Source organism: Leopardus geoffroyi, chromosome D4 (genome assembly GCF_018350155.1).
Source record: "Leopardus geoffroyi isolate Oge1 chromosome D4, O.geoffroyi_Oge1_pat1.0, whole genome shotgun sequence".
NCBI lineage: Eukaryota > Metazoa > Chordata > Mammalia > Carnivora > Felidae > Leopardus > Leopardus geoffroyi.
The window spans coordinates 11,757,600-11,783,821 of NC_059342.1; the positions used below are offsets into that span (position 1 = coordinate 11,757,600).

At 49.5% G+C, this 26,222-nt stretch overlaps 1 protein-coding gene across 1 annotated transcript; it reads left to right on the forward strand.

Moving 5' to 3' along the window:
• Positions 1-12: 12 nt before the first annotated feature.
• FXN (frataxin) lies at positions 13-23,918 on the forward strand. Its single transcript, XM_045469371.1, has 5 exons — positions 13-180; positions 8,291-8,388; positions 10,804-10,924; positions 19,648-19,745; positions 23,316-23,918. Exons 1-5 carry the CDS (start codon positions 13-15, stop codon positions 23,464-23,466), a joined length of 636 nt encoding a protein of 211 aa, XP_045325327.1. The 3' UTR covers positions 23,467-23,918.
• Positions 23,919-26,222: the final 2,304 nt, after the last annotated feature.

Consider the following 26,222-nt stretch of genomic DNA (forward strand, 5'->3'; position numbering starts at 1 on the left):
TGCGGAAGCAGCATGTGGACGCTCGGGCGCCGCGCCGCCGCCTGCCTCCTGGCCCGCTCGGCGCCGGGGGGCTCAGCCCGGGCCCGCGCGGGGGCCCCGGCGCCGAAGAGGGACGCCCCGCTCTACGGCCGCCGGGGTCTGAGAGTCCTGACGGCCGCAGCCCACGTACCCAGCCACGCTGTGAGTACCCGCGCCGCGCAGCCTTCAGGGCCGCACGCCGGAGGGGGGAGGCCGCGCACGCTGTGGACGCTGCGGGCGCGCGCGCCGGGCACGCGCGCCCCGTCCGCTCCGGAGGAACCGCGGGCCGGGGACGCGCTCGGCGGGGGTCGGGGGGGCCGGACGGCGGCGGAGCGCGCGGCTCCCGCTGCCCAGGGCGGTGCCGCCCGCTCAGCCTTCTGTTTCCCGGGGTCGCATTTGCACCGGCTTCTGCTTTCGGGTGGAAGGGGCAGTATCCTGCCATGCAACGGCGGGGGAACGCAACGCAGGGGGCCGCAGATCCGCTTTCGGAGGCCGTGGTTGCCTCCAAGCTCGCCCCTTTGCTTTTCGAGAACTTCAATTTGAGCGATACTGTACACTGTACTGGGTGCTGTAATATACCTATATATGTGTGTGACATACAATATCCAGTATGGCACATAAATATATATAAATAGAATAAAATAGTACAGGGGTGCCTGGGTGGCTCAGTCGGTGGCCCACTCTTGATACGGTCATGATCTCTTGGTTTGTGAGTTCCCGCCCCACATCCGGCTCCTTTCTTAACATCGCAGAGCCTGCTTGGGATTCTCACTATCTCCCTCTCTCTCTGCTCAACTGCTCCTCTCTTTCTCTCTCAAATAAATTTTAAAAAATAATAAAACAGTACAGTATAATAGTACCAATATAATAGTATATGTACACACACACACACACACACACACACACACACACACACAATTAGAGTGATGTTTTCAAGCACGGGCTTTTCCGAAAGAAATGCTTCCTCAAGCGAGGTGGAAATGTCAAGGCTGCGGAGTACAGTAGCTAGAGCAGCAAAGCTTTTGGAAAATGACCGGGCCTGCGTTCCAAATTCTGGTTCGATTCAGAGGAGCTGTGTGACCTCTGGGGATCTGGAACCTCTCTGAGGATTGGCTTCCTTTTCTGTGAAGAGATTTAAAGGGTAAAGCCCATTTGGCCTAACTGGTGTAAGGATTACTTTGGATTAACATATATAAAGTCTTCAGCCCTGAAAGTTCATTCCCCTGGGGAATGCAAAGGAGCGTCTGACCCAGTAACTCCCCAGACTTGAAAGGAGGAAGCTGAAAGAACGCCTGTGGGGTTGAGGAAGACTGCAGGGCGGATGGGCACGGTGTTTAATCAGGGTCTTGAAGATGGCCAGGGAGGGAAGGGAGGGTATTCCCGCAGGAGAACCTGCCTGCCTGGGGGAGGAAAGCAGACGGACATCCGCTCTGAGTGGCTGGTAATGCCGGGTGGGTTGTCCACGCGACGGAAGCAGGTGAAATCCAACTCAGATTGCCTGTGGAGCTCTGGAATTTGGACTTTATTTTTTAAATTTTATTTATTTTGGGGCGCCTGGGTGGCGCAGTCGGTTGAGCGTCCGACTTCAGCCAGGTCACGATCTCTCGGTCCGGGAGTTCGAGCCCCGCGTCAGGCTCTGGGCTGATGGCTCAGAGCCTGGAGCCTGTTTCCGATTCTGTGTCTCCCTCTCTCTCTGCCCCTCCCCCGTTCATGCTCTGTCTCTCTCTGTCCCAAAAATAAATAAACGTTGAAAAAAATTTTTTTTAAAAATAAAAAAAAAATTTTATTTATTTTGAGAGAGATCGAGCGTGAGCAGGGAAGGGGCAGCGAGAGAGGGAGAGAGACCGTCAGAAGCAGGTCCAGAGCTGTCAGAGCAGAGCCGGAGATAGGGCTTGAACTCACCAACCGTGAAATCATGACCTGAGCCGACATCAAGAGTCCAGTACTTAACCGACTGAGCCACTCAGTCGCCCTTGGAATTTGGACTTCAGACTTAAACTTCCCACCGCCCTATTCTTTGGCCGTGTTTGAGGACAAGTTAGGATTGGTTGCCAGTATTCAGAGTTGGGACCTTGATACTGGGTTCCCAGGACTCTCAGCAAAAATAGGCGGTTATGGCCATGCTGGTCCCACGATGCCCCAGCGCAGAACACAGACACTTGTTACCCCCTCCTTCTGTGCCGCTCCCACGGGGAGCTGCCCTGGCTTGTACTTGGACCCCTGCTGGTGTGGGCCAAGGGTTGCCAGCAGTTTTTCATTTAGGACAGTGACAACATACGACACGGTCTTTTGGATGGCATTTAGTGGCTGAAGGGCTGCTGACTCAGCAGCGTGCCCAACTCACAGCCAGCACCCAGGAGGCAGGCACTGGGCACACACTGGGATTGGGGGTAACTGGGAGGTTGGGAGGTAGTTAGCTCCCTGGGTCACCCATTAGGCCTCCTCTGCCACAGTAACCTAATCAGGTTTGCTGAACTTGTCTATCACGCAGCTCCCTCATCCATCCCTAATACTTGAAGCGTTGGGTCAATGACGGTGGCAACTGGGACCGCCATGTTTAATTTTGTCAAGGCGTTAACTGTCCCCAGGTTGGCCCCGAAAGTCCCCATGCACTCCAGAATCCATCAGGACCTGGCTTCCTTCTGGGGGCCTCTTCCCATCCTTATTTTCTCTACTGCCATTCCTACTTCTCCAGCCCTGTCCAAAGGACATGGAATGGGAGCCACATGTGTAATCCTAAATTTTCTAGAAGCCACATGGAAAAAGTAAAAACAAGCAGGTGAGATTAATTTCAACAACACAAAGTGGCACCTGACTGGCTCCGTCAGTGGAGCGTGTGACTCTTGATCTCAGGGTCGTGAGTTCAAGCCCCATGTTGGGCATAGAGCTTACTTTTTTAAAAAAAAATGTCAACAACACATTCATGTAATCTAGCTTTTCACGGTATCATTTCAACATTTAATCAATACTGAAAAGTCATTGAATTACTTAGCATTCTTTTTTAGTACTCATTCTGACAAATTCAGCTTGCACACTTCAGCACCTGCCAGCTCAGATGTTAGCTGAATTGCTTGTGGAAATGTTTCATTTCTATTTCGCAGAGTTCACTATTGAAAAACAAAGTCACACACTCGAGCTGTTCCAAACACGTTTTCAGTTTTCCAGAAACTTGACTCAAGTATCATTTTTTTTTTTTTAACGTTTATTTTACTTTTGAGACAGAGACAGAGCATGAACGGGGGAGGGTCAGAGAGAGAGGGAGACACAGAATCGGAAGCAGGCTCCAGGCTCTGAGCCATCAGCCCAGAGCCCGACGCAGGGCTCGAACCCACAGACCGTGAGATCGTGACTTGGGCTGAAGTCGGACGCTTAACCGACTGAGCCACCCAGGCGCCCCTGAAGTATCATTTTTAAATGACGATCGTGTCAGGTTTATAGTCCAGGTCCTTGGTCCCACCAGCCACGTTCCAGGCGCCCCATGGCCACCTGTGTGTGGCTCGCGGCTTCTGCACGCACACAGCTCTGGAGTAGAGCGTGTTAACCTTCTGATTGTCGGTTCTTAGCTCTGGCTGCTCGTCAGAAGCCAGGATCCCCAGAAAGGTCTTCCATCTAAGTGTGAGGCTCCGTGGCCCAGGGCTGCCTCCGGTTCCATCATGCAGCCCCTGACCCTACTGAGAATGAGAGTGGGACGGAGCTGGTCCTCCAGCCTTTTCCTTGTCACACAGGAGGCCCCTCCAAGGAGGAGATAATGTCATCACCTCTGACCTAACTTCATAAGCCCCTGCTGCAGCCTTGCTGCACACCTTGGAAGGCTTATAGACATTAATTTTTGTAGAGGGACAAGATCCTCACCTATGATCCCATGATCTTTTGACCTTAGGCCTGGCAAGCAGGTTATGCCCTAATTAACTTTATTTTGTTATTTTTTTCTTTTTTATTTATTTTTATTTATTTATTTTGAGAGAGAGAGAGAGACAGCACATGGCAAGGGGCAGAGAGAGGGAGACAGAGAATCCCAGGGAGGCTCTGCACTCTCAGCGTAGAGCCCGACAAGAGGCTTGATCTCACGAATGATGAGGTCGTGACCTGAGCTGAAATCGTGAGTTGGATATTTAACAGACCGAGTCACCCAGGCGCGCCGCTTTATTTAGGTTTATTTGATTTATTTTGAGAGAGAGAGAAAGTGCGAGTGGGGGAGGGGCAGAGAGAGAGGTAAAGAGAGAATCCCGAGCAGTCTCCGCACCGTCAGCATGGAGCCCCATGTGGGGCTCGAACTCACAAACCCATGAAATCATGACCTGAGCTGACGTTGGATGCTTAACTTACTGAGCCACCCAGGGGCTACATCCCTAATTCACTTTAAATTCATTTTTAGTGTCTTTCACAGACAATGTATGTGCGTTTATACATACAACAGTGTATACAAAATATCTATCTTGTTTAAAGGTTAATAACAAACTCCCATGTTTTCACCACCAGATGAAGAGAGTGAATATTGCTGGGGCGCCTGGGTGGCTCAGTCGGTTAAGCGTCCGACTTCGGCTCAGGTCATGATCTCACGGTCCGTGAGTTCGAGCCCTGTGTCGGGCTCTGTGCTGACGGCTCAGAGCCTGAAGCCTGTTTCAGATTCTGTGTCTCCCTCTCTCCCTGCCCCTCCCCCGCTTGTGCACACTCTCTCCCTCACTCTCTCTCTGTCTCTCAAAAATAAATTAACGAAAAACATTTAAAAAAAAAACGAGAGAGAGATTAGAATATTGCTTGTTCCTTGAAAGCTCTCCCCGCTCCCCCCAGTCCTCCCTGAAGGGAATCTGCTCTCCTGAATTCTGTCAGGCATCCCCTCCTTTTCTTAGAGTTTCACCCCCTACATACGTCTCCCTAAAAAACATTTTGCTGCGTTTATTCCGCTGTGACTTGTTCCTTGCATTCAGGGTTGTCTCTGAGCCTCGTCGATACTGATGCACACAGTTGTCATTTATTGCCTCCCGTGCTGAGCTCAGGGACCGACTGAACCCTGGAGACTCAGGCTTAGCAGACCCATCACAGAGCAATAGGTCAAGGGCTCCAGGTGGCTTGGAAGCAGGGAGGGCGGCTGCAGGGGGGAGCACCCCTAACACAGCCCTCAGCGCTGCAGATTCCATCTGCCTCCCCCTAGCAGAGCGGGGCTTCTTCCCTGATCCCTGCCTCCTGAGGAGGAAACAGAGGGTCTGAATGGTTAAGCAGGTACCCAGGGAATGTTGGGTTGGGGAGAACGGGTAAGAGACCCGCAAGATGTTTCTGGCAACAGTCCCTTTGATGATTACACACAGCCGAGTGTAGACTTCCACTCCTGGCTGTTGAGTAACTTGCATTAGCCCGAACCTCCCACCAACGACGGCCATCAAAGATACAAAAATCAGAGCCAGGAATGAAAGAGAAAAGAAGGCTGTGTGACGGTATCAGAGACACATGACAGGACTTGAGTGGACCCTGGAGAGGAGGGAAATTCTGAGCCCCTAGTCTCAAACTTCCCTTACATGCCTGAAACTCTGTACGGTTCCCAGGCGTCCGATTCTTTCCTTTGTGGCCCGGACCCTGGGGCCAGACAGCTTTGGGTTCAAATCCCAGCTCCTGCGCCTCGCCTCTGTGTCTCCGTGTGACTTTGCTCAGTTTCCTCATCTGTGAAATACAAATACAGTCTCATCTTCATTTTTCATGGGTCCTGTACTTGTGAATTCACCTACTCAATAAAATGTATCTGTAACCCCCAAATCAATACCCAGGGTGATTCTGCGGTCACGCTTGGGCGCACGCAGAGCAGCAAAACACTGGAGGCGCCCCCCGCTTGCATGTTCCCACCCCGGGTCAAACAGGGTGACTCCCTGCTTTGTCTCTCAGCCCCCACACTGTAAACAAGTGTCCTATTCACCGGCTACTCAGTGGCGCGTTGTTTGCATTGTTGTGATTTTGTTGCTGATTTCACCGTTTAAAATGGCCCCAGCCTAGTGCTGTCTAAGCCCAAGAAGGCTGTTACGTGCCTCGCGGAGAAGACAAGTGCCCCGGATCGGCCCCATTCACGGCCTGAGTTACGGTGCCGTTGGCCCCGAGCACAGTGTTCATGAATCAAAAATATATATTAAACAGGATGTCTTTAAAATTTTTTTTAGGGTTTATTATTTTTGAGAGAGAGAGAGACAGAGAAGACAGAGTGCAAGCGGGGGAGGGGCAGAGAGAGAAGGAGACACAGAATCGGAAGCAGGCTCCAAGCTCTGAGCTGTCAGCACAGAGCCCGATGCGGGGCTTGAACCCACGAACCCTGAGATCACGACCTGAGCGAAGTCAGATGCTCAACCAACTGAGCCACGCAGGTGCCCCTTAAACAAAATGCCTTGAAACAGAAGCACATGTAAAACAAGGTTATGTATTGATCGGTTGGTCAAATGTGACCTGAGGCCTGCAGTACCCTAAGCCTGTATTTCCCTTAGGAGCAGCTCACTAATCTAGCATTCTTGGTGACTTTATAGAGCATAACTGTCGCGAATCACCACTATAATTATAGTACTTGCCTCACAGGATTGTAATGAGGACTAACCACGTCCATTTCTATCAACACCAAGGGGACGGTGAACACTCTAGAATGTGTGGCTATCACGTCGGTTCTCTCACTTCTTCAGAGCCAACCTTTTAAAATCATGCCCACTTTGGGGCGCCTGGGTGGCTCAGTTAAGCATCCAGCTTCAGCTCGGGTCATGATCTTGCAGTATGTGGGTTTGAGCCCCACATCAGGCTCTGTGCTGACAGATCAGAGCCTGGAGCCTCCTTCAGATTCTTTGTCTCCCTCTCTCTGTGCCCCTTCCCTGCTTGCACTCTGTCTCTCTCTCTCCCTCTCAAAAATAAACATTAAAAAAAATTAGTTAAAACCATGCCGTCTGAGAGCGCCTGGGTGGCTCAGTTAGTTAAGCGTCCGACTTCGCTTCAGGTCATGATCTCACAGTTCATGCGCTCGAGCCCCGCATAGGGCTCTCTGCTGTCAGGACAGAGCCTGCTTCAGATCTTCTGTCTTCCTCTCTCTCTGCCCCTCCCCTGTTTGCATGCACACATACTCTCTCTCTCAAAAGCAACATTAAAAAGTAATAAAAAATCAAATCAAATCATGCCCTCTGTGCTCTGCATTTCTGTTTCCCCTTGTCTGCTCACTTCTCAGCCCCATGCCCTCTGTCTTTTCCTTTCCGAGTTTGCCAAGGACGTTGATGGCTCATGAGAATAACAGCCTTGAGCCGTGCTCCAGAGTGACCTTTGGAGAATGTGAGTCTTGCCACGAAGCCCCTCAAGCCCTTGGATGTCTTCCCAGGATGAGGTCCAGCTGAGTGCCGTCGCAAGGCCCTGTGGCCCCTTCTCCATCATCTCCACTCCAGATGTATCACTTTTCTCTCCCTTTATAGGCTCCATCCCCTCCCACACTGGGGCAGGTCCCTCAGCCGGGGTCCCCTCTGGTGCCTGTCACTCTCCTCTGGTTATGTCATCTGGCTCTCCAGCTGATCAGTAGGGTTGGCTGCTTCAGAGATAGGAGCCTGGACACTCAGACGTTATGGACTGGGATCAATCAACAGGTCCCATGGTCTCCTGCAGATCGTGTTAATGAGACCTGCCTGTCTGAGGTCCGATCCTGTCTTCTGGACATCAGCAGACATCTGCCTCTTACCGTTCATTGTTGCTTGTATTCATCAGACTCCGGGAGCTTTGCTGATGCCTCCCTGCCTGGCCTGAGCTAGTCGCCTAGAGCAATGCTGCCCAGTAGAGCTTCCTGTGGTGGTGACTGTGTTCTGTGTGCCACTAGCCACACGAGACCTCAGGACGCTTGACACGTGGCCAGTTCAACTGAGAAACTGACTTCTTAAATTCTATTCCAATAAATGTAAATGTAAATGGCTGCCTGTGGCTCAGGATTATTATTTTGAGCAGCACGGGCTTAGAGAGAGCCTGAGAGAACTCCAGGTAATGTATGTATGTAAAGAACGTGAAAACATTTCCTAAGAAACATTTCCTGGAGGAGCCCCGTGGTTGGCTCCATTGGGAGAGTGGGCAACTCTTGATCTCGGGGTCAGGAGTTTGAGGCCCACGTTGGGTTACTCAAATTTAAAAAAAAAAAAAAAAGAAAAGAGAAGAGAAGAAAGAAAGAACTACTCCTGGAAAACTTGAACGTGGTTATTCTCGAATGTAGGAGTGGTGAAACCATGCATTCACGGACTGTAATACACTGAAAAATGGTAACGTTCTTCTTAACTTTGGCTTTTAGAGTTTGTGCGGCCACCGCCTCGGTCAGACTGTGAAGGCCAAAAAGCAGAGTGTCTGTCTGATGAACATGAGGACAGCGGGAACTTTGGGCGACCCTGGGTAAGATAAAGCACCTTGCACATCAGAGACCTCTTCCCCCGTGCCCTCCCTCTCTCTCAATACACGACATAGGCCTACGTGCACTTATTATCTTTTTTTTTTAATTTTTTCCTTTTCTCTTACCATTTTTTTACCAAAAAAAAAAAAAAAGAAGCCCATCCCGTACAAAGCCTGTTATCTCCCTTAGCGGCAGCACTCATAAGCATCTTTCCACATCACCAACTACCTACCACATTATTTTTAAGGAAATAACATGAAGCTTTCTGGATACGCCGACCGTGGTTCACTTAACCCATCCCCTGTTGCTGGATATTTAGGTTGTCTCCAGAGTTTTGTTATCATTCTTTTGGGTGACTGAGCAACTAGGGTAGGCCAAGCCTCAGTAACAAAGAGACCCAAACCTGTAACGGCTCAAGCCGGTGGTCTGTGTCCCTGTGTGCACACATCCCAGGGTGGGCATGCCTCTGTGCAGGGATTCGGTCAGCCAGGCTATTCCACCTTCCTGTGACTTGTCAGTACCTTACTCTCCCCTGCACGGTGGAGGCCGGTCACCCCGCCCATCCCACAGAAAGGGTCAAGGGCATGGAAGCCCTGGAAATGGCTTGTCACCCACTCACATTTTAGTGGGAAGGACATGGGCGCCTGGCCACAGCTATTTGCAGGGGATGCTGGGAAATACAGCCCAATGGGTAGGAGGACGCAGTGGCTTCTGGTGCAAAGCTCCCCAGCACTGCTCCAGTCTGCCCCCCGCCACTGGTGTCCACATGGACCCTCCTTTCACACGTGTGCACACACACACACGCACACACACGCGCGCCCAATGGGGAGGGGCTGCTTCACTTCCTCACCAACTCTTGATATTTCCGGTCTCTTCCATTTTAACCATCATTCTGGTGGCATCTCGTCGTGATTTTTCTTTTAAGGTTTATTGATTTTTTTTTTTTTTTCTTTCAACGTTTTATTTATTTTTGGGACAGAGAGAGACAGAGCATGAACGGGGGAAGGGCAGAGAGAGAGGGAGACACAGAATCGGAAACAGGCTCCAGGCTCTGAGCCATCAGCCCAGAGCCCGACGCGGGGCTCGAACTCACGGACCGCGAGATCGTGACCTGGCTGAAGTCGGACGCTTAACCGACTGCGCCACCCAGGCGCCCCGGGGTTTATTGATTATTGATAGAGAGACACAGAGCATGAGCAGGGGAGGGGCAGAGAGAGGGGGAGTCACAGAACCTGAAGCAGGCTCCAGGCTCCGAGCTGTCAGCACAGAGCCCGACGCGGACTCGAACTCACAATCTGCGAGATCGTGACTTGAGCCAAAACCGGTCACCCAACCAACTGAGCCACCCGGGCACCCCTCATTGTGATTTTTTTTTAATGTATATTTTCCTGAAGATCGATAAAGTTATGCACCTTGTCATATGTGCACTGGCCATTTGGATATCTTTCTGAAAATGATACCCATTCAAAGTTTTTTTACCCTTTTTTTCTATTGGGGTTTCTTTTTCTTATTGACTTGTAGTTCTTTCTATATTGTGGAAATAAGCCCTTTGTCAGATACATGTAGTGCAAATAATTTTCTCCCACTTTGTGGTTTGCCCAGTATAAATCTTAATAACAAAAGCAATGGAAATAAGCACAATGTCCGGCTGAAGGAGTCGGGTTCAATAAATAACATAAAATACCATGAAAATCTGTATGTGCTAATCTGGAACAATTTCCAGAATATATTAAATAAAAACTGCACAGTGCTTCATTTCTGTATTAAGAAGAATATAAAGGGGTGCCTGGGTGGTTCAGTCGGTTAAGCATCCAACTTCAGCTCAAGTCATGATCTTGCGGTTCAGGAGTTCGAGTTCAGACTCTGTGCTGACGGCTCAGAGCCGGAGCCTGCTTCAGGTTCTGTGTCTCCCTCTGTCTCTGCTCTTCCCCTGTTCATGCTCTGTCTCTCTGTCTCCCTCTCTCTCTCTCTTTCAAAAATAAGTAAATGTTAATAATAGACCCTCCCTAAGGTCTTTTAAAAAAAAAAGAGAATATAAACTTCTGGACAGATACACAAGAGACTGTTACTCGTAGTTGACCATGGATGGGGCTGCTTATTTGGGAAAAAAAGTTTCCTTATAAACTTTTTCATGTTGATTAACTTTTTACACTGTACATGTTAACTATTTTCCGTGTATTTTTTAATTTAAGGAAAAAATAAATATGTCGGGGCGTCTGACTTGCTCAGTCAGTGGAGCATGTGACTCTTGAATCTCGTGAGTTCAAGCCCCATGCTGGAGGTAAAGCTCACAATGAATGGATCAATCAGTCAATCAGCCATTACAATGAATCAGTCAATCAATGAATCCATCAGCCAGGTTGACATTCATAAAATGGAGATGTTTAGTAAGCATGTGTTTTGTGTTTCCCCTGCAGCTCTCTGGATGAGACCACCTACGAAAGACTGGCAGAGAGGACACTGGACTCCTTAGCAGAGTTTTTTGAAGACCTCGCAGACAAACCTTACACACTGAAAGACTATGATGTCTCATTTGGGGTACCTCTTAGCTCATTTTCTTTTTCTTTTCTTTCTTTTTTTTTTTTTAATAACTTTTTTTCAATGTTTATTTTTGAGAGAGAGAGAGGCAGAGCATGAGCAGGGGAGGGGGAGAGAGAGAGGGAGGCACAGAATCCGAAGCAGGCTCCAGGCTCTGAGCTGTCAGCACAGAGCCCGACGCGGGGCTCGAACCCGTGAACCGCCAGATCATGACCTGAGCTGAAGTCAGATGCCTAACTGACTGAGCCATGAAGGCACCCCTTTGCTTATTTTCATTATTCTGCTTCTTCCCTAAGAATTCTAGCTCACTAAAATAAAGAATTCCCCTCTAGGGGAGCCAAGCACCCAGCAGCATGCGGTTACGTGTCGGACCGAAAGACTGGAGACGGTGTTGCAGCCTTGCTCCACCAGGCTTGTGACCTTGGGCAAGTCACAGCCTCTGTTTCTCCTTAAGCCCTGTTTCTTCTTGCAAACAGTGGTTCTCAAGCTCCACTCAATACCTATAAAGGTAAATGGGAGAAGAACCCAGGCATGTGTTTGTCTAGCAAGAGGCCTCTGATGCAGGCCTGGGGAAGCCTGAGCTAGACCTCTGCTTAAGCAGGATGTGTTCAGAGCACACAGACCTGGGTCCCAGTCCTGGAGATTCTGATTCATAGGTCAGGGTGTACTCTCAGGAAGCAAATTCTTGAAAAGCTCACCTGGGATTCTAATGTGCACCCTGGGTCCCACCCCTAGAGATTTTTATCTGGGAGTATGTCCCAAGCAAGGCACAGGAGCTTTTTAAAGTTTTTAGAATCAGGGCACGTGGGTGGCTTAGTCTATTGAGCATCTGACTCTTGATTGCAGCTCAGGTCATGGTCCCAGGGTGGTGGGATTGAGCCCTATGTCAGGCTCTATGCTGATCATGGAGGCTGCTTAAGATTCTCTCTCTCCCTCTTCCCCTCTCCCCTGCTCGCCCGTGCTCTCTCTCTTTCTAAACAAACCAACAACAATAAAGTTCTGTAATCAGTCCCCAGATAATCCTAATATGCAGCTGGGGTGAGCCCCAGATCCCGGAAGCCAAGGCAGTGCTGCTCTGCACCGACTGACCACCGGGTGGCAGACTTGAGTAAGGGGGCCACCTTTGGATTTCCAATTCTGTTGAGGCCTTAGGGACCAGCTCCTTCTTGGCCAGGAGCAAATCCCCCACGGAGGTTAATCCTCTTGACAGCAGCTAATTAATAGTTGGAAGTGTCATGAAGTGTGCATTTTGGATTAAACCATGGAATTATTTAGGACGACCAGCTGTCGGGCGTAAGTGGTAGAAATGGTGTTGGATATTGCCGTGGAAACAGAAAAGGGACTCCACCGGATGGAGCGGGTAGCAGGGTCTGGAAGATTTCAAGCCTGGTTGTAAGGATAGGGAGGGACTTCGCGGTCAAAACAGAGGCAACGGGGCGAGACAGGATTGGATGCCTTCCAGGTGATTGCGGTCAGCTCAAAACGCAGCATCTTCGCAGGTAGGGCTCTAGAAATGCCTGTGCAGACAGCCTCAGAAGGCAAGTTGCTCGGGAACCATTACAGACTGGCCTCCCCAGCTTGACTGCCTGTGGGCTGATGGAGCTGGGGCGTTAACAGCTCTCCTCTCCCCCGGCCTCCCCATCAGGGGCTGGCTGGACTTAGAGGGAAACCAAGTCTCGGGCTGACCTCGGCCTTACATACAAACGTTCATTGACATTGGATAAGCGTCCAACTTTGGCTCAGGTCGTGATCTCATGGTTTGTGAGTTTGAGCCCTGCTTTGGGCTCTGCATTGACAGGGAGGAGCCTGCTTGGGATTCTCTCTGCCCCTCCCCGCCCCTCTCAAGAGAGATAAAATTTTTTTTTAAATGCCACAGAAACAGTCCCACCACTCATTCTTATAAGATTAGTGAGATTACTTAGTGACTCGGGTATTTTCACGAGTGTTTTCATTAGAAGCACGTGGGGCGGTATTCTTGGAGCGGGATTCTGTTTACCTCCCTGAATCAGGCAGCCGATGTTCCTGGTCAGTGGTGGGTCACAGGACCTTCCTGAATCTTCCCTGCGGAGTCTCTCTGTAAAGAGTGACCCAGCTGCTGGGCTTTCTGTAAACCATTCCAGTAAGGGAGGCACTTTTTTCTGGCCAGAAAAACCTTCAGTATCACTCTCCTCACCAGGGGAAAATTACTTCTAACAAATCATTTGCTAATTAGGAAATTCTCTAGTATAGATGTAGAAACTAAAGGCTTATATAGTAGCTGCCTCTGTTGTTGGGACTTCTGATAAAGAACTTTGAAATGCTGGGGCGCCTGGGTGTCTCAGTCGGTTAAGTGTCCGACTTCGGCTCAGGTCACGATCTCACGGTTCATGAGTTCGAGCCCGCAATAAGGCTATCTGCGGTCAGCACAGAGCCCGCTTCAGATCCTCTGTCTACCTCTCTCTGCCCCTCCTCATTCCCTCTCTATCTCTGTCAAAAATAAATAAACATTAAAGATGAAAAGAAAATAAAAGAAAAGACACTTAAAAAAAAAAAAGAAGAACTTTGAAATGCTATCTACCCTGGGGTGTGAATTCCTGATTAGAGTCTCTCAGGCGCCAGCTAACTTATATATTCCACGTATAAATCTATTGAAACTACATTGTAGGCAATAGAACACCTGTAACACTATTACTTGAGCTTTGTTGGGGTGCCACCTTTCCCTGTCTCCAGGGTCCGGTTGGGCATCACCTCCCCTGGGAAGTCCTCCTAGATGTTCCAGGCAGATACCACCCTTACCTTCTTGCCCAGCACGCTGAGAAGGACCCCATGGAGCACCGATCGCCCCGTGTTCTGTCTATTTACACATCAGCTCCCATGGCTAGACCAAGCACCTCGGCAGCCAGGACACGGTCCATTCTGGGTGTCCCCAGCACCCGCAACATGGCCAAGTACATGACGGGGATTTGACAAGTGTCGATTCAGTACGTAAATGGAACGGCGCCCACTTACTTTAACAAAACACACTTCCACTGATGCCGGTCAGCATCATCGGTATTTTCCCAACTTGCTACTGGCCGAGTAGACAGATCAAAGTGGTAATCCAGACAGGCACAAGAATACATCCGTTCTGTTTGCTCCCTGTGCAGTAGGAGACGTGAGCAGCTCCTGACTGTTGCGTCTTCCTGTCCGTGGGGTGGGTAATGTTGGGGGTCAGTGTCTGGGTCCGGGCCTCACCCCCACCGGCACTGCCATTAGAGGGGACACCACCAAAGCGGAAAGTACCGCCCGTCCCTAGGCCTCCGTGGCGTCTGCTGCTCGTGACCAGCGAAATCTGACCAGAGAGCACCCTGCTCTCTGAGGGGTTGATTCCACACCACCTTCCTTTTGTGCCTGGTGCAGCCCTGGCCCCTGACATTTTGATGAGAATTGGTTTGCAGTCATGTTCTTTACTCACTAAGCTGTTGGCATATCGCGGCCAGACATTTCTTAACCTTTTCTGGGCCTTCTCCGGAGAAAATCTTCCCCGAACACCTATGAGTACAATTTCAGCTTTGCAGCGGGGGCTTTCGCAGACACCTGAACACCACCTCTGGGTCCCAGGTCACGGACCCTTGCTCAGAGGCATCATTTTATTGGATATGGAGACAAAGCATCTAGCTTCTCATCCTGGATTTGTATTTTCTTTCCAAGAGTCCTTTAAAAAAATTTTTTTTGACTGTTTATTTATTTTGAGAGAGAGAGAGAGAGAGAGAGAATCCTAAGCAGGCTCCATGCTGTCAGTGCAGAGCCCAACGCAGGGCTGGAACCCACTAACCGTGTGATCATGACCTAAGCTGAAATCAAGAGTTGGATGCTTAACCCACGGAGCCACCCAGACGCCCCTGGCGAGCGAGCGTCCTTAAGCGAATGAGCTTAACTCCTGGGAGTGGCAGGTTCTTCAGCTGTAGAGTGAGTGACATCCCTCCCCCTCTCCAATTTCTATTAGGATTGAATTTTTAAATTTTTTTTTTTTTCAACGTTTATTTATTTTTGGGACAGAGAGAGACAGAGCATGAATGGGGGAGGCGCAGAGAGAGGGAGACACAGAATCGGAAACAGGCTCCAGGCTCTGAGCCATCAGCCCAGAGCCCGACGCGGGGCTCGAACTCACGGACCGCGAGATCGTGACCTGGCTGAAGTCGGACGCTTAACCGACTGCGCCACCCAGGCGCCCCAGGATTGAATTTTTAAAATGCTACACGCTCATTATTCTTACTCTTTAAGAGGAAGTTGGTAGCTGTATTTGGAGTATGGGAAGCCACGTACACATGAAATCGCCTGACTCCGCCTGCCATCCCGTGTGTGTCTGTTGCTACAAAGTGAGCGAGCGACAGCGGAAATTGCTCCTTTTGCCGCCACATGCGGAGGGCTGATACTGACTGGCAGGAATAAGCCGCCACTCGCTGCGGCCAAGGGTTCTTCTGATTGTGTGGTGCCGGGGTCAGCGGCGACTGACTGTTTCAACTCTCTCCCCACTTCCCCTGCCCTCCTCTGCATTTAAGTCCGCCCACACTCCCAAAGCAGTCTCCGATTGCCCCTTAAGGAATAATGCTAATGAACAAAAAGCCCGCTTCATCTGGTCTCCTTGCGGCCGGTTCTGAAAGCATTAAAACGCCTGGTGACCCAGTAAGGCAGCTTAGTTTCCTTCCGCTCCTTCCCTCCTCTTGCCAGTTTCCTCTGGAAACAGCCGCTGGCTCCACAGGGGAAAAGTACTGACACACAAAGAACGGGAGGAGGGTGGGGACTAAGTGCTGAGACCTTCTGCCTTGTGTAACCTGGCCCTTAACGTCACGCACCTTATCACCGTGCCTGGTCACCCTCCGCTCCGTTCCCGCCTCCGCCGATGTAGGTTTGCGTCCATCCGGTATTTTGCATAGAGAACGGATGTGCTGCACACTGAAGGCGCTTGGGTGAAGAGACAAATCGGGGCGCCTGGGTGGCTCAGTCCGTTAAGCACCGGACTTTTAGCTCAGGTCATGATCTCACTGTTTGTGGGTTCGAGCCCCGCTTCAGGCTCTGTGCTGACAGCTCAGGGCCTGGAGCCTGCTTCGGATTCCTGTCTCCCTCTCTTTGCCCCTCCCCCACTCGGGCTTTTTTTTGTCTCTCTCTCTCTCTCTCAAAAATAAATAAACATAAAAAAAAAAAAAAAGAAAAGACAAATCTGCACTCAAGGTGCTTCAAGTAGTGGAGGAAAGGGGGTCAGTGCCCGGCTAACAAGCGGGTGGCTCAGATGCAGGGAGGAAGGCACAAAAGGGCTGTGGGGGCACCCACACACAGGCTCTGGCCCCAGCTGCGGGGTGTCAGGGTAACCACGCCAGAAGTGCCTCAGCTGGGGCTGCTGGTCTTGGGGGTGGGGGGGGAAGGGGTGCTGCAGAGAAACTGCTGGGGCCGGCGGGGGGGAGGTGGTGGGAGACAGCTTGCAGCCTGTGCATCTGGAAGAAATCTCCCAGTTGCTTTATGAATATGCTCTTTGTGAAGGAGCAGCCAGTTCCCTGGAATCGTGGCAGAAGATTTTGAGTTGGAAGGGGCGCCTGGGTGGCTCAGTCGGTTAAGCGTCCAACTTCCGCTCAGGTCATGATCTCACGGTTCGTGAGTTCAAGCCTCGCATCGGCCCTCTGAGGTCAGCACAGAGCCTGCTTAGGACCCTCTGTCTCCCTCTCTCTCTGCCCACCCCCCTGCTCACGCACGTGCTCTCTCTCTCTCTCTCTCAAATAAACATGAAAGAAAAAAAAGGTTCTGAGTTGGAAAGAGATGATTTTGGCTTTGAGCAAATAGGATCTGCCATCCCTGACTGGTCTCCTGTTCTAAGGCACGACAGTGATCAGGGGTGTGCACAGGGAGTGTGCCCTCCATCGGTGCACGGAGTCTCTGAAGGAGGCAGCACAGATGTTGTCCTGAGGAAGGGGGCAGGGCTGATGAGACTCAGACCCCACCCTCTGTTCTCTCCTCTGCACCTACCCCTCCTTCATTGTGGGGGACAAGGAGGCACGACGGGGCATTGAAGGACCAGATAGGTCACACTGGAAACAGTGAACATCTTGAACCCCTGAGCCCGGTATCTCATGAAAGAATAAGCCATGAAAGTATGTACGGGGGGAGAAGGAATGGGGAATGACTGCTTTTGGCTGCGGGGTTTCTCTTTGGGGTGATGGAAATAGTCTAGAATTAATGATGTTTGCACACGTTATGAAAACACTTTGTGAAATACTAAAAACTACTAAATTGTACAGGTTTTTTTTTAATGTTTATTGATTGATTTATTTTGAGAGAAAGAGAGCGGGGGGACGGTTAGAGAAAACCGCAAGCAGGTTCCACTCGGTCAGTGCAGAGCCTGACGTGGGGCTCCAACCCACAAACCGTGAAATCATGAGCTGAGCCAAAATCAAGAGTCAGACACTTAACTAACCGAGCCACCCAGGAGCCCCCGAATTGTACCGTTTTAAGACACATGTAAGTAAATGAAAGGTGGTAGTTCTACCAAAATAGTAAAGGTTTTTTTCTTTTTCAAGAAAAAAAATTTTAAAAGACGTACTTATGGGGCACCTGGCTGGCTCAGTGAGTGGAGCATGTGATTGTTGATCTTGGGGTCACGAGTTCAAGCCCCACACTGAGTGTACAGATGATTTAAAAAATAAAAAAAAAAACTTTAAAAACAAACTTATGTACACTTTGATCCCAGCCCTTTTCAGAATGCATTTAAAAACTGGCACACATGCCTGAGAGTGAACAGCTTATATCCGTGGTTCACGGGATTGAGAGAGCACTTCGTGTTATGTAAGGAACAACCTGCTTTGGACCCACACAGACCTGGACTTAAGATCGGCTCTGTCAGTTCCTAAGTATTCCTTATTCCCCGGTCCCTGTGTCCCTCACCTGTAAAACTGGAATAACGATTCCCATCTCTGATGGTCACGGTCACAGTGGAAACACTTTTACACAAAATGCCAAACACCGAGCCTGGCACAGAGTGGGGTACTAGACGTTAGTGGTTGCTACTTTTATTGATGTTTTCATTTTATTTACACTCTCTGTATTCCTGATGTCTGTGTGATTTTTGTTTCTTTCATAATCAGAAAAAATGTTATTGAAAATAGCCTGGGTGGCTCAGTCGGTTAAGCATCTGACTGCGGCTCAAGTCATGACCTCACGGTTCATGGGTTCGAGCCCCACATCGGGCTCTGTGCTGACAGCTCGGAGCCTGGAGCCTGTTTCGGATTCTGTGTCTCCCTCTCTCTCTGCCCCTCCCCTGCTCGCACTCTGTCTCTCAAAAATAAACATTAAAAAAAAAAAAAAAAGATAAAATATATATATATAGCCCAATAGAGTCCTCCTCATCCCTTGCCCATCAGTTAAATTATTCTTAATTATTATTATTGTTATTATTATTATTATTATTACTGTGGTCTACCTTTTTAATAGCTCTTTGTGTTTGAGAACCAAACACAAAGTGTTCTCAGAAGCATTCGGGGCCTCTTGATTGGACAGGGGCTCTAGAAGCCCAGAGAAGGGTGGCCATGTGTTTGCACGGGTTATGCCTCAGGCGGGGAGCATTGAGAGAGCCTCCCTCCTGCACAGCAGCTCCAGTAAAGGGAACTGAGCTGTGTAGCTGCTGCTATAAGATCCTGCACATTCTAAAGAGACCTCAGACCTTGGGAGTAAAGGGCCCCTTTGTTGAAAGAGTGTTTTCAAATTTAAATGAGCACTTACTGAGCAAAGATGGACCAACTCCTCTTTTAAAGAATTCAGGCCTCTTGTAGGGAAAAATAAAGCCCTTGAGAGCAGCCTGTGAGATGTGTGGGAAGGGTCTGAGAATAAAACTAGCCTGGAGTGTCAAGCCTTCTACTAGCAGAGCAAACGTTATCGCTCTTTTTTTTTTTAATGTTTATTTATTTTTGAGAGAGAGAGAGAGAAAGAGCAGGAAAGAAGCAGAGAGAGAGGGGGAGACAGAGTTTTTGAAGCAGGCTCTGTGTTGACAGCAGAGAGCCCAACGTGGGGCTCGAACTCATGAACCGTGAGATCATGACCTGAGCCAAAGTCCGATGCTTAACCGAGGGAGCCACCGTGGCGCCCCTATGATTGCTCTTGTAAGACAAGCAAAGCAGGTAGTTTACTTCTTTCTTTCTTGCATTTTTTCCTTGTTTTGGTAATGAACTTGTCCTGTCCGATGTTTGGGCTGACATGGCTCTCTGGTGGAGTTGGCGTCTGCCTTTTTTTTTTAAGTAGGCTCCATGCTCAACGTGGGTCTTGAACTCTCAACCCTGAGATCAAGAGTCAAATGCTCCACCGACTGAGCCAGCCAGGCGCCCCGGTGTCTGCATTTTTTAAAGCCCTCTTGTGTGTTCTGGCTGGTAGTGAAGGGAACCAAGGTAGCAGGCAGGATTCGGGGCCTCCTGTTTGCCAGCTGTAAGACCTCAGACAAGCCGCGGCTGTGTCCTCACCCCGAAAGGGGAATAATGATAATTCTTGCCTTGCTGGCCTCACAGGGAGTAAGAGAAAGCAGGATGAGGTCCAAGGATTATTGTGATTAATCACAGTCTTGCCCAGAGAGCAGTGTGCTTTCCACATGACCTGCCGATTCTGTACACGAAAGACGTCTCTTCAGGGTGTATATATATTGTGTGCTTCTATAAACGGACCGTATCCAGGTCTGAAGCAATTGTGCCCAAGAGCTAACTTTGTCTTTTATTTTCCTCCTGATCCACTAGAGTGGTGTTTTAACAGTTAAACTGGGTGGAGATCTAGGAACCTACGTGATCAACAAGCAGACCCCAAACAAGCAGATCTGGCTGTCTTCACCATCCAGGTAGGTCCCGAAGTCACAATCTGGCGGTGTTCAGCTCGCGTGCGATGTGGCATCGCGGACCCTTTAAAGGGGGCGCCACTTTGTGGGCGGGCGCTTGTAAGCACACCTCTCCCGATGCTTCGCGCTCCCCCCATCTTTGTAGGATGGTCAACTCTGCTTCTGTACCTTCTGTCTGCCGATCATCTGACGGATGTTGAGATCCTGAGATGCTGGCGGATATTGAGATGTCCATGAGATCGGAAGCAAACAGTTTAGAACTTTTCAGAACCTGGCCCGGACCGTCTTTCTCTATTAAATCATTGCCCGGCCTTTTGAAAAGCCAACTTGTGATACTGCAGCATTGGAAGGAGTTACCCTTCGTCTTCAGAGCAGGTTAAAGTTTGACCTCTAGCTTGTTTTGAGCATCTCCGCTAGAGGTCGGTTGAATTCCCTCCACGGAATTAGGCGGCTTGGCCTGTGGAGGTGGGAGAGCCTCTTAAGCTTCAACTCCAGGGCATTGAATCCCTCCTGCCTCTCCCACTGACCTTTTTCAATCCAGTGGAATAAAAGATTGTGTTGTAGGCCCCCCGCCCATGCTGTATCTCAAGGCCTAAGAACGTGCACAGAGAGAGGGTGTCTCATCTGTCTGGATCCATCTGGATCCGTCTGGGTGGTTATTAGAGAGTTATAGAGAGACACAAAAAGCTCTCAGACCAGCTTTCCTGGGCCATTTGTTAGTACTTCCAAAGAGAACACACACTGTGAATTGGGAAAGGCCCAAATATAACCAGGATGGAGTTCTTTGAAAGCCCAGTGGTATTTGCATTAAAAAAAAAAAATAACTCTTCTCCTGTCCCAATGTTCACATAATTTTTAGGCAGTTAATATTACACTGTTTATCATGCAAGGGTGTGTAATTATTGGTTCAAAGTAAGTAAAGCGTTGTGCCTCCTTCACTCCAACCTCATCGAGGAAGTAGGTTATAATTTAACAAAAACAATCCCAGAAATCACTCATTTCTAGCAAGGCCCCTTACAGATTGCATTGGTTTTTTAGACCCAGCCAGTTTATTTGAAGTTGGATGTTTTACCCTGTGTGGGCCAATCACACTGTTCTCTTTGGCCTCAAACAGTTGTCCCAACCCCCACCAGAGTGGTGATAACTGTCCATGCTTACCTTCACTCCCGGAGGAACTGGACGAGAAACGCAGCCATCACCTTTGGGGACCGGTGGCTGTATAAATACCGGGCAGGCCACCGGATCCCCCGGTGATGGCTCAGTTCCCTCCGTGTTGTATCTGGAGGCTGAAAAAGCCCGCCTCGTGTTTGGACACACCTGCCAGTGATGGGCTTCTAGCCCAGGCTTGTTTAGACTGTCATTCTTGATGGGAATCTGGAAAGAAAATCTGCCAAGGAGCCATTTACTATCACAGGTGCTGTGTTCCCCAAGGAAAAAAAGGGTTATTTTCCACTGGACTTTTCACGCCCAAAATAATCTTTCGTGGGGCTGCATTTCTGATATTTTGGGGGCTTTTTTCAGATGACAGCTTTTTGGAGGGTGTAGAAACATTGGCCTTCCCCGGCCACCCTTCCCACTCGGGGAAGTTGTAGGACGGGATACAGCAGAGGCCTGGGTGGGCACCGGGACGCCAGTGCCTTGACTCCAAGCCCTGGGGGGCAGTGGAGGGGTCTGGGGGGTTCTCACGCTGTACCTGGCACTCCAGCAGCAAATCAGAGACCAGGGCCAAGCGCGTGTTCCATGGATTTGGTCCAGACTGTCAGTTCTTGGTATGTGGCCCGGATACTTTGTATGTGGCAGGTTGTGCATATTGAACCAAGCCCTCCGCCCTTTTGGCTTACCCCTCTCATCTCCGTTATTAGGCAAGGGTTCAAACCCCAGCATTTGGTTGATAATACAGAAACCTTTCATGTTTTTATAGCCCCCAAAGATGCTCCCCTTCTAAGCGTCCCTCTTCCCTGGCAAACTCCTCCCAGTCTTGACGTTGGGAGATCGCTCCCTGAGTGTGTAGGTGAACCCAGTGCCCCTTCTCATGGGCCCCCGGGGTTCTCTGCTTCACCCCCGTTGGGGCATCACGGTGGACCAGCACTGTCCGCTGGCTTGCCCGCCCCCCCACCCCCTGCACTAGGCCGAGAGGAGGCAGGACTGACGGGCACAGTTCTGCACCTCGGGAATGACACCACACGTCCAAACCCAAGCTCGCCCAGGCCCACACAGATGCAGCATCCCAGCATGAATGGATGGATGGATACTCTTGTTCCCTGGGTGAGCTTGAGGTGGAGGAACTCCCCATTTCGTGGGCTTAAAATTGAATTAAGGAAAAATATGTATATTTTTAAATAGTTTAGGTGTTTGCCGGGGGCTGGGGAGAGGATTGTGAGGGAGTAACTGCTCCATGGATACACAGTTCCCTTTTGGGGGGATGAAGGGTTTTGGTAGATAGAGGTCGTGGTTGCACATGTTACGAATGTACTAAAATAATAGTAAGAAGAAGAATATAGGTAAGGGACAAACCATGCCAGTGGTACACAAATGGCCATAATTTTAAAAAACACTCTGGGGGCGCCTGGGTGGCTCAGTCGGTTAAGCGTCCGACTTCGGCTCAGGTCATGATCTCGCCGTTCGTGAGTTCGAGCCCGACGCGGGGCTCTGTGCTGACAGCTCAGAGCCTGGAGCCTGTTTCAGATTCTGTGTCTCCCTCTCTCTCTGACCCTCCCCCGTTCATGCTCTGTCTCTCTCTGTCTCAAAAATAAATAAACGTTAAAAAAAATTTTTTTTTAAATAATAAAAATAAATAAATAAATAAAATAGAAAACACTCTGGAGTGCCTAGGAGGCTCAGTCAGTTAAGTGTCCAACTTCAGCTCAGGTCATGATCTCACAGTTCGTGGGTTCAAGCCCCGCATCGGGCTCTGTGCTGTTCAGAGCCTGGAGCCTGTTTCGGATTCTGTGTCTCCCTCTCACTCTTTGCCCCTCCCCCTCACACACTCTGTCTGTCTGTCTGTCTCTCTCTCTCTCTCAAAAAGAATAAACTTTAAAGAAAAAAAAAACCCACCGCCTCTGACATAGCACATACCATACGTGAGTTGGGAAAAGCAAAAGCTCAGAATGTCATCTGCAGACTCATGGAGAGGGTTCAGATGTTTTCAGGACTCGTGAATCGTTCCAGAGGGTTCACTGTGTACTTGGTCTTAAAAAGAAAGACCCTGATGGGGCGCCTGGGTGGCGCAGTCGGTTAAGCGTCCGACTTCAGCCAGGTCACGATCTCGCGGTCCGTGAGTTCGAGCCCCGCGTCGGGCTCTGGGCTGATGGCTCAGAGCCTGGAGCCTGTTTCCGATTCTGTATCTCCCTCTCTCTCTGCCCCTCCCCCGTTCATGCTCTGTCTCTCTCTGTCCCAAAAATAAATAAACGTTGAAAAAAAAAAAAAATTAAAAAGAAAGACCCTGAGACAAGACAGGCGTCTGCCTTGTGAAATGTACTTGCTGGAGCGTCAGTGCGGCCGGTGTCTGGGTGGCCGCGTGTGGGGAGTCAGCATCTCTCCGCGCAGACCCTGAGGATCTGTTGTGTCTTGCAGTGGGCCGAAGCGCTACGACTGGACCGGGGAGAGCTGGGTGTATGCCCACGATGGCGTGTCCCTCCACCAACTGCTGACCACCGAGCTGACGGAAGCCTTGAAAACCGAATTGGACTTATCTTCTCTGGCCTATTCCGGGAAAGGCACCTGACACCCAGCCCAATTCCAAAGACATTAAAAGCTGTGATGCCAAGACCCCTCCTTCGTCCTACAGCTGAGTGTCTGGTTTTTTTCCATTCCTACCTTTGAGGACACTTGCATTGCTGGGAATGGCAATGTGGCCTAGAAAGAATGCGTGGCCTCCCACCCTCCCTCAGGTTCGGATGTTTAATTTCCATAGTTTGTTTGTTTTGTTTTGGGATTTATTGTCCGATTTCCTCCCTCACAGGATATCACTTCTCTTTTATAATCGTCCATATGCTCCTACATTTGTATGTAGCCTTACAACCGGGAAAAATCAGAAGGGAAACTTCCAGGAGAAAAGTGACTTGATTTCACTATTCATTCTTTGAAGGACTCAACTGCAAAAAGCCACGTGAAAAGCGGCTGGCCGGCCTCATCTTTCTGTCCCCAAATGAGCCTCATTAAAGAGTTGCCTATAAATGCTCCCTGCCACGCCTCTTGAAATTGTAAACAGGGGCGCCTGGGCGGCTCAGTCGATTAAGTGACCGACTTCAGCTCAGGTCATGATCTCACAGTTTGTGAGTTCGAGCCCCACGTCGGGCTCTGTGCTGACAGCTCAGAGCCTGCAGCCTGCTTCAGATTCCGTGTCTCCCTCTCTCTCTGCCCCTCCTCCGCTCTTGCTCTGTCTCTCAAAAATAAATAAATGTTAAAAAAAAAAAAATTAAAAAAAAAAAAAGAAATTGTAAACACTTCTCAGTCCTTTGGAATGAAAGTGTCGTTGACATTCAGGAATTCTCAAACCAAAGGTCATTCTCTCTTTGCACTTTGTGTCTGCCAGGGTGTGGACTGCTAGAAACTGAGGGTGATGTGATGCGTTTTCTTCCACAGAGACACACATATACGTCCATATGCACACATTTCATTAATTGTGTGTGTGTGTGTATGTTTTTTAAATGTTTATTTTATTTTTGAGAGAGCATGAGCAGGGGAGGAGCAGAAAGAGACGGGGACAGAGGATCTGAAGTGGGCTCCATGGTGACAGCAGAGAACCCAACGTGGGGCTCGAACTTACCAACTGTGAGATCATGACCTGAGCCAAAGTTGGATGCTTTAGTTGACTGAGCCACCCAGGCGCCCCTGTGCGTGTGTGTGTGTATGTGTGTGTGTGTGTGTGTGTTTAAGTTAAAGGTACTTCTAGAATCAGCTGCTATAGCACAGGTCTGAGAATGCAAAGAATCTCCCAAAGACAAGAGAGGAAAAAGAACCGTCTTCATAAGCTCGTGGGTGTAGTATTATAAGCTAGGTCACGGGGGTGAGGAGGTGCTTTGTAAATTATGAACAACCACATAAATAAAAAGATGTTCATGTTAATGTAAGGAGCCTCTGTCCTTCCCTTGGCTCAGGTCACCCTCTTCTTGGGAAAGAAAGGTTTCTCAATGACAAGTATGTGCAAACCTGTGGCCTCATGGTTGTCTATCTCTGGGCGGGTTTCACAAGCTCCCTGGACCTGGTTTCCCCTCGTGTTAAATGAGAGGCTAGACCCACATAGAATATAGTCATATAGTCAATTCCCTGGGTGGCTCAGTCAGTTAAACGTCCACTTCGGCTCAGGTCATGATCTCCTAGTTCGTGAGTTCCAGCCCTGGTCGGACTCTGTGCTGACAGCTTGGAGCCTGGAGCCTGATCCGGATTCTGTGACTCCCTCTCTCTCTGCCCCTCCCCTGCTCACACACTTGTCTCTCACTCTCTCGAAAATAAATACACATTAAAAAAAGGAAGGGAGGGAGGGAGGGAGGAAGGAAGGAAGGAAGGAAGGAAGGAAGGAAGGAAGGAAGGAAGGAAGGAAATATAGTCAATTCCTAATCCAGACATTAAGTGGTCCTGTCCGGCCAACTTAACAGGCTGGTTTTATTTCCTTCTGGTAGACAAGGAGATGACGATGAATGATTTTTTTTTAAGCTGTAGAGTAAACATGGTTATTGGTTTGCTCTACTTGAACTTCAGTTGAATTCAAGTTCATATAATACCCATCTGATCGTGTCCTTGCCCTTGGCAGCTTGTGCTGTAGACTGAATGTCTGTATTCCCCTGAAATTCCTGCGTTGAATCCTAACCCCCAGTGTGATGGCATTAGGAGGTAGGGGCCTTTGGGAGGTGATTAGGTCATAAGGACAGAGCCTCTTGAATGGAATTTGTGCCCTTATAAAAGAAACCCCAGGGAGCCCTCACCCCTCCCCCCATGTGAGGACTCAGTGAGAGGACAGTCATCTATGACCCGGGGAGCAGAACTTCACCAGATACTGAATATGCTGGGCCTTGATCTTGGACTTCCCAACATCCAGAACCGTGGGAAATAAATTTCGGTTGTTTATAAGTTACCCAAGGCTATGGTATTCTCTTCTAGCAGCCCAAATGGACAAGACACCTGCCACACCATAGGACCTTATTTTAATCTTTACTGATCTGCATGTTACACATGAAAAAAACAAAGCTCAGGAATATAAAAAATCACCCAAAGTAACCTGTTTGGTTACTTTTTAAGTTTATTTATTTATTTTGAGAGAGGGAGAGAGAGATCATGAACAGGGGAGGGACAGAGAAAGAGGGAGAGGGAGAATCCCAAGCAGGCTCTGTGCTGGCAGCAAAGAGCCCAGCTCAGGGGCTTAGGCTCAGGAACTGTGAGATCATGAAAAGAACTTTTTTGTTTTTATGTTTTTATTTATTTATTTTTGACAGAGAGACAAAGAGCGCAGGGGAGGGGCAGAGAGAGAGGGACAGAGAGAGA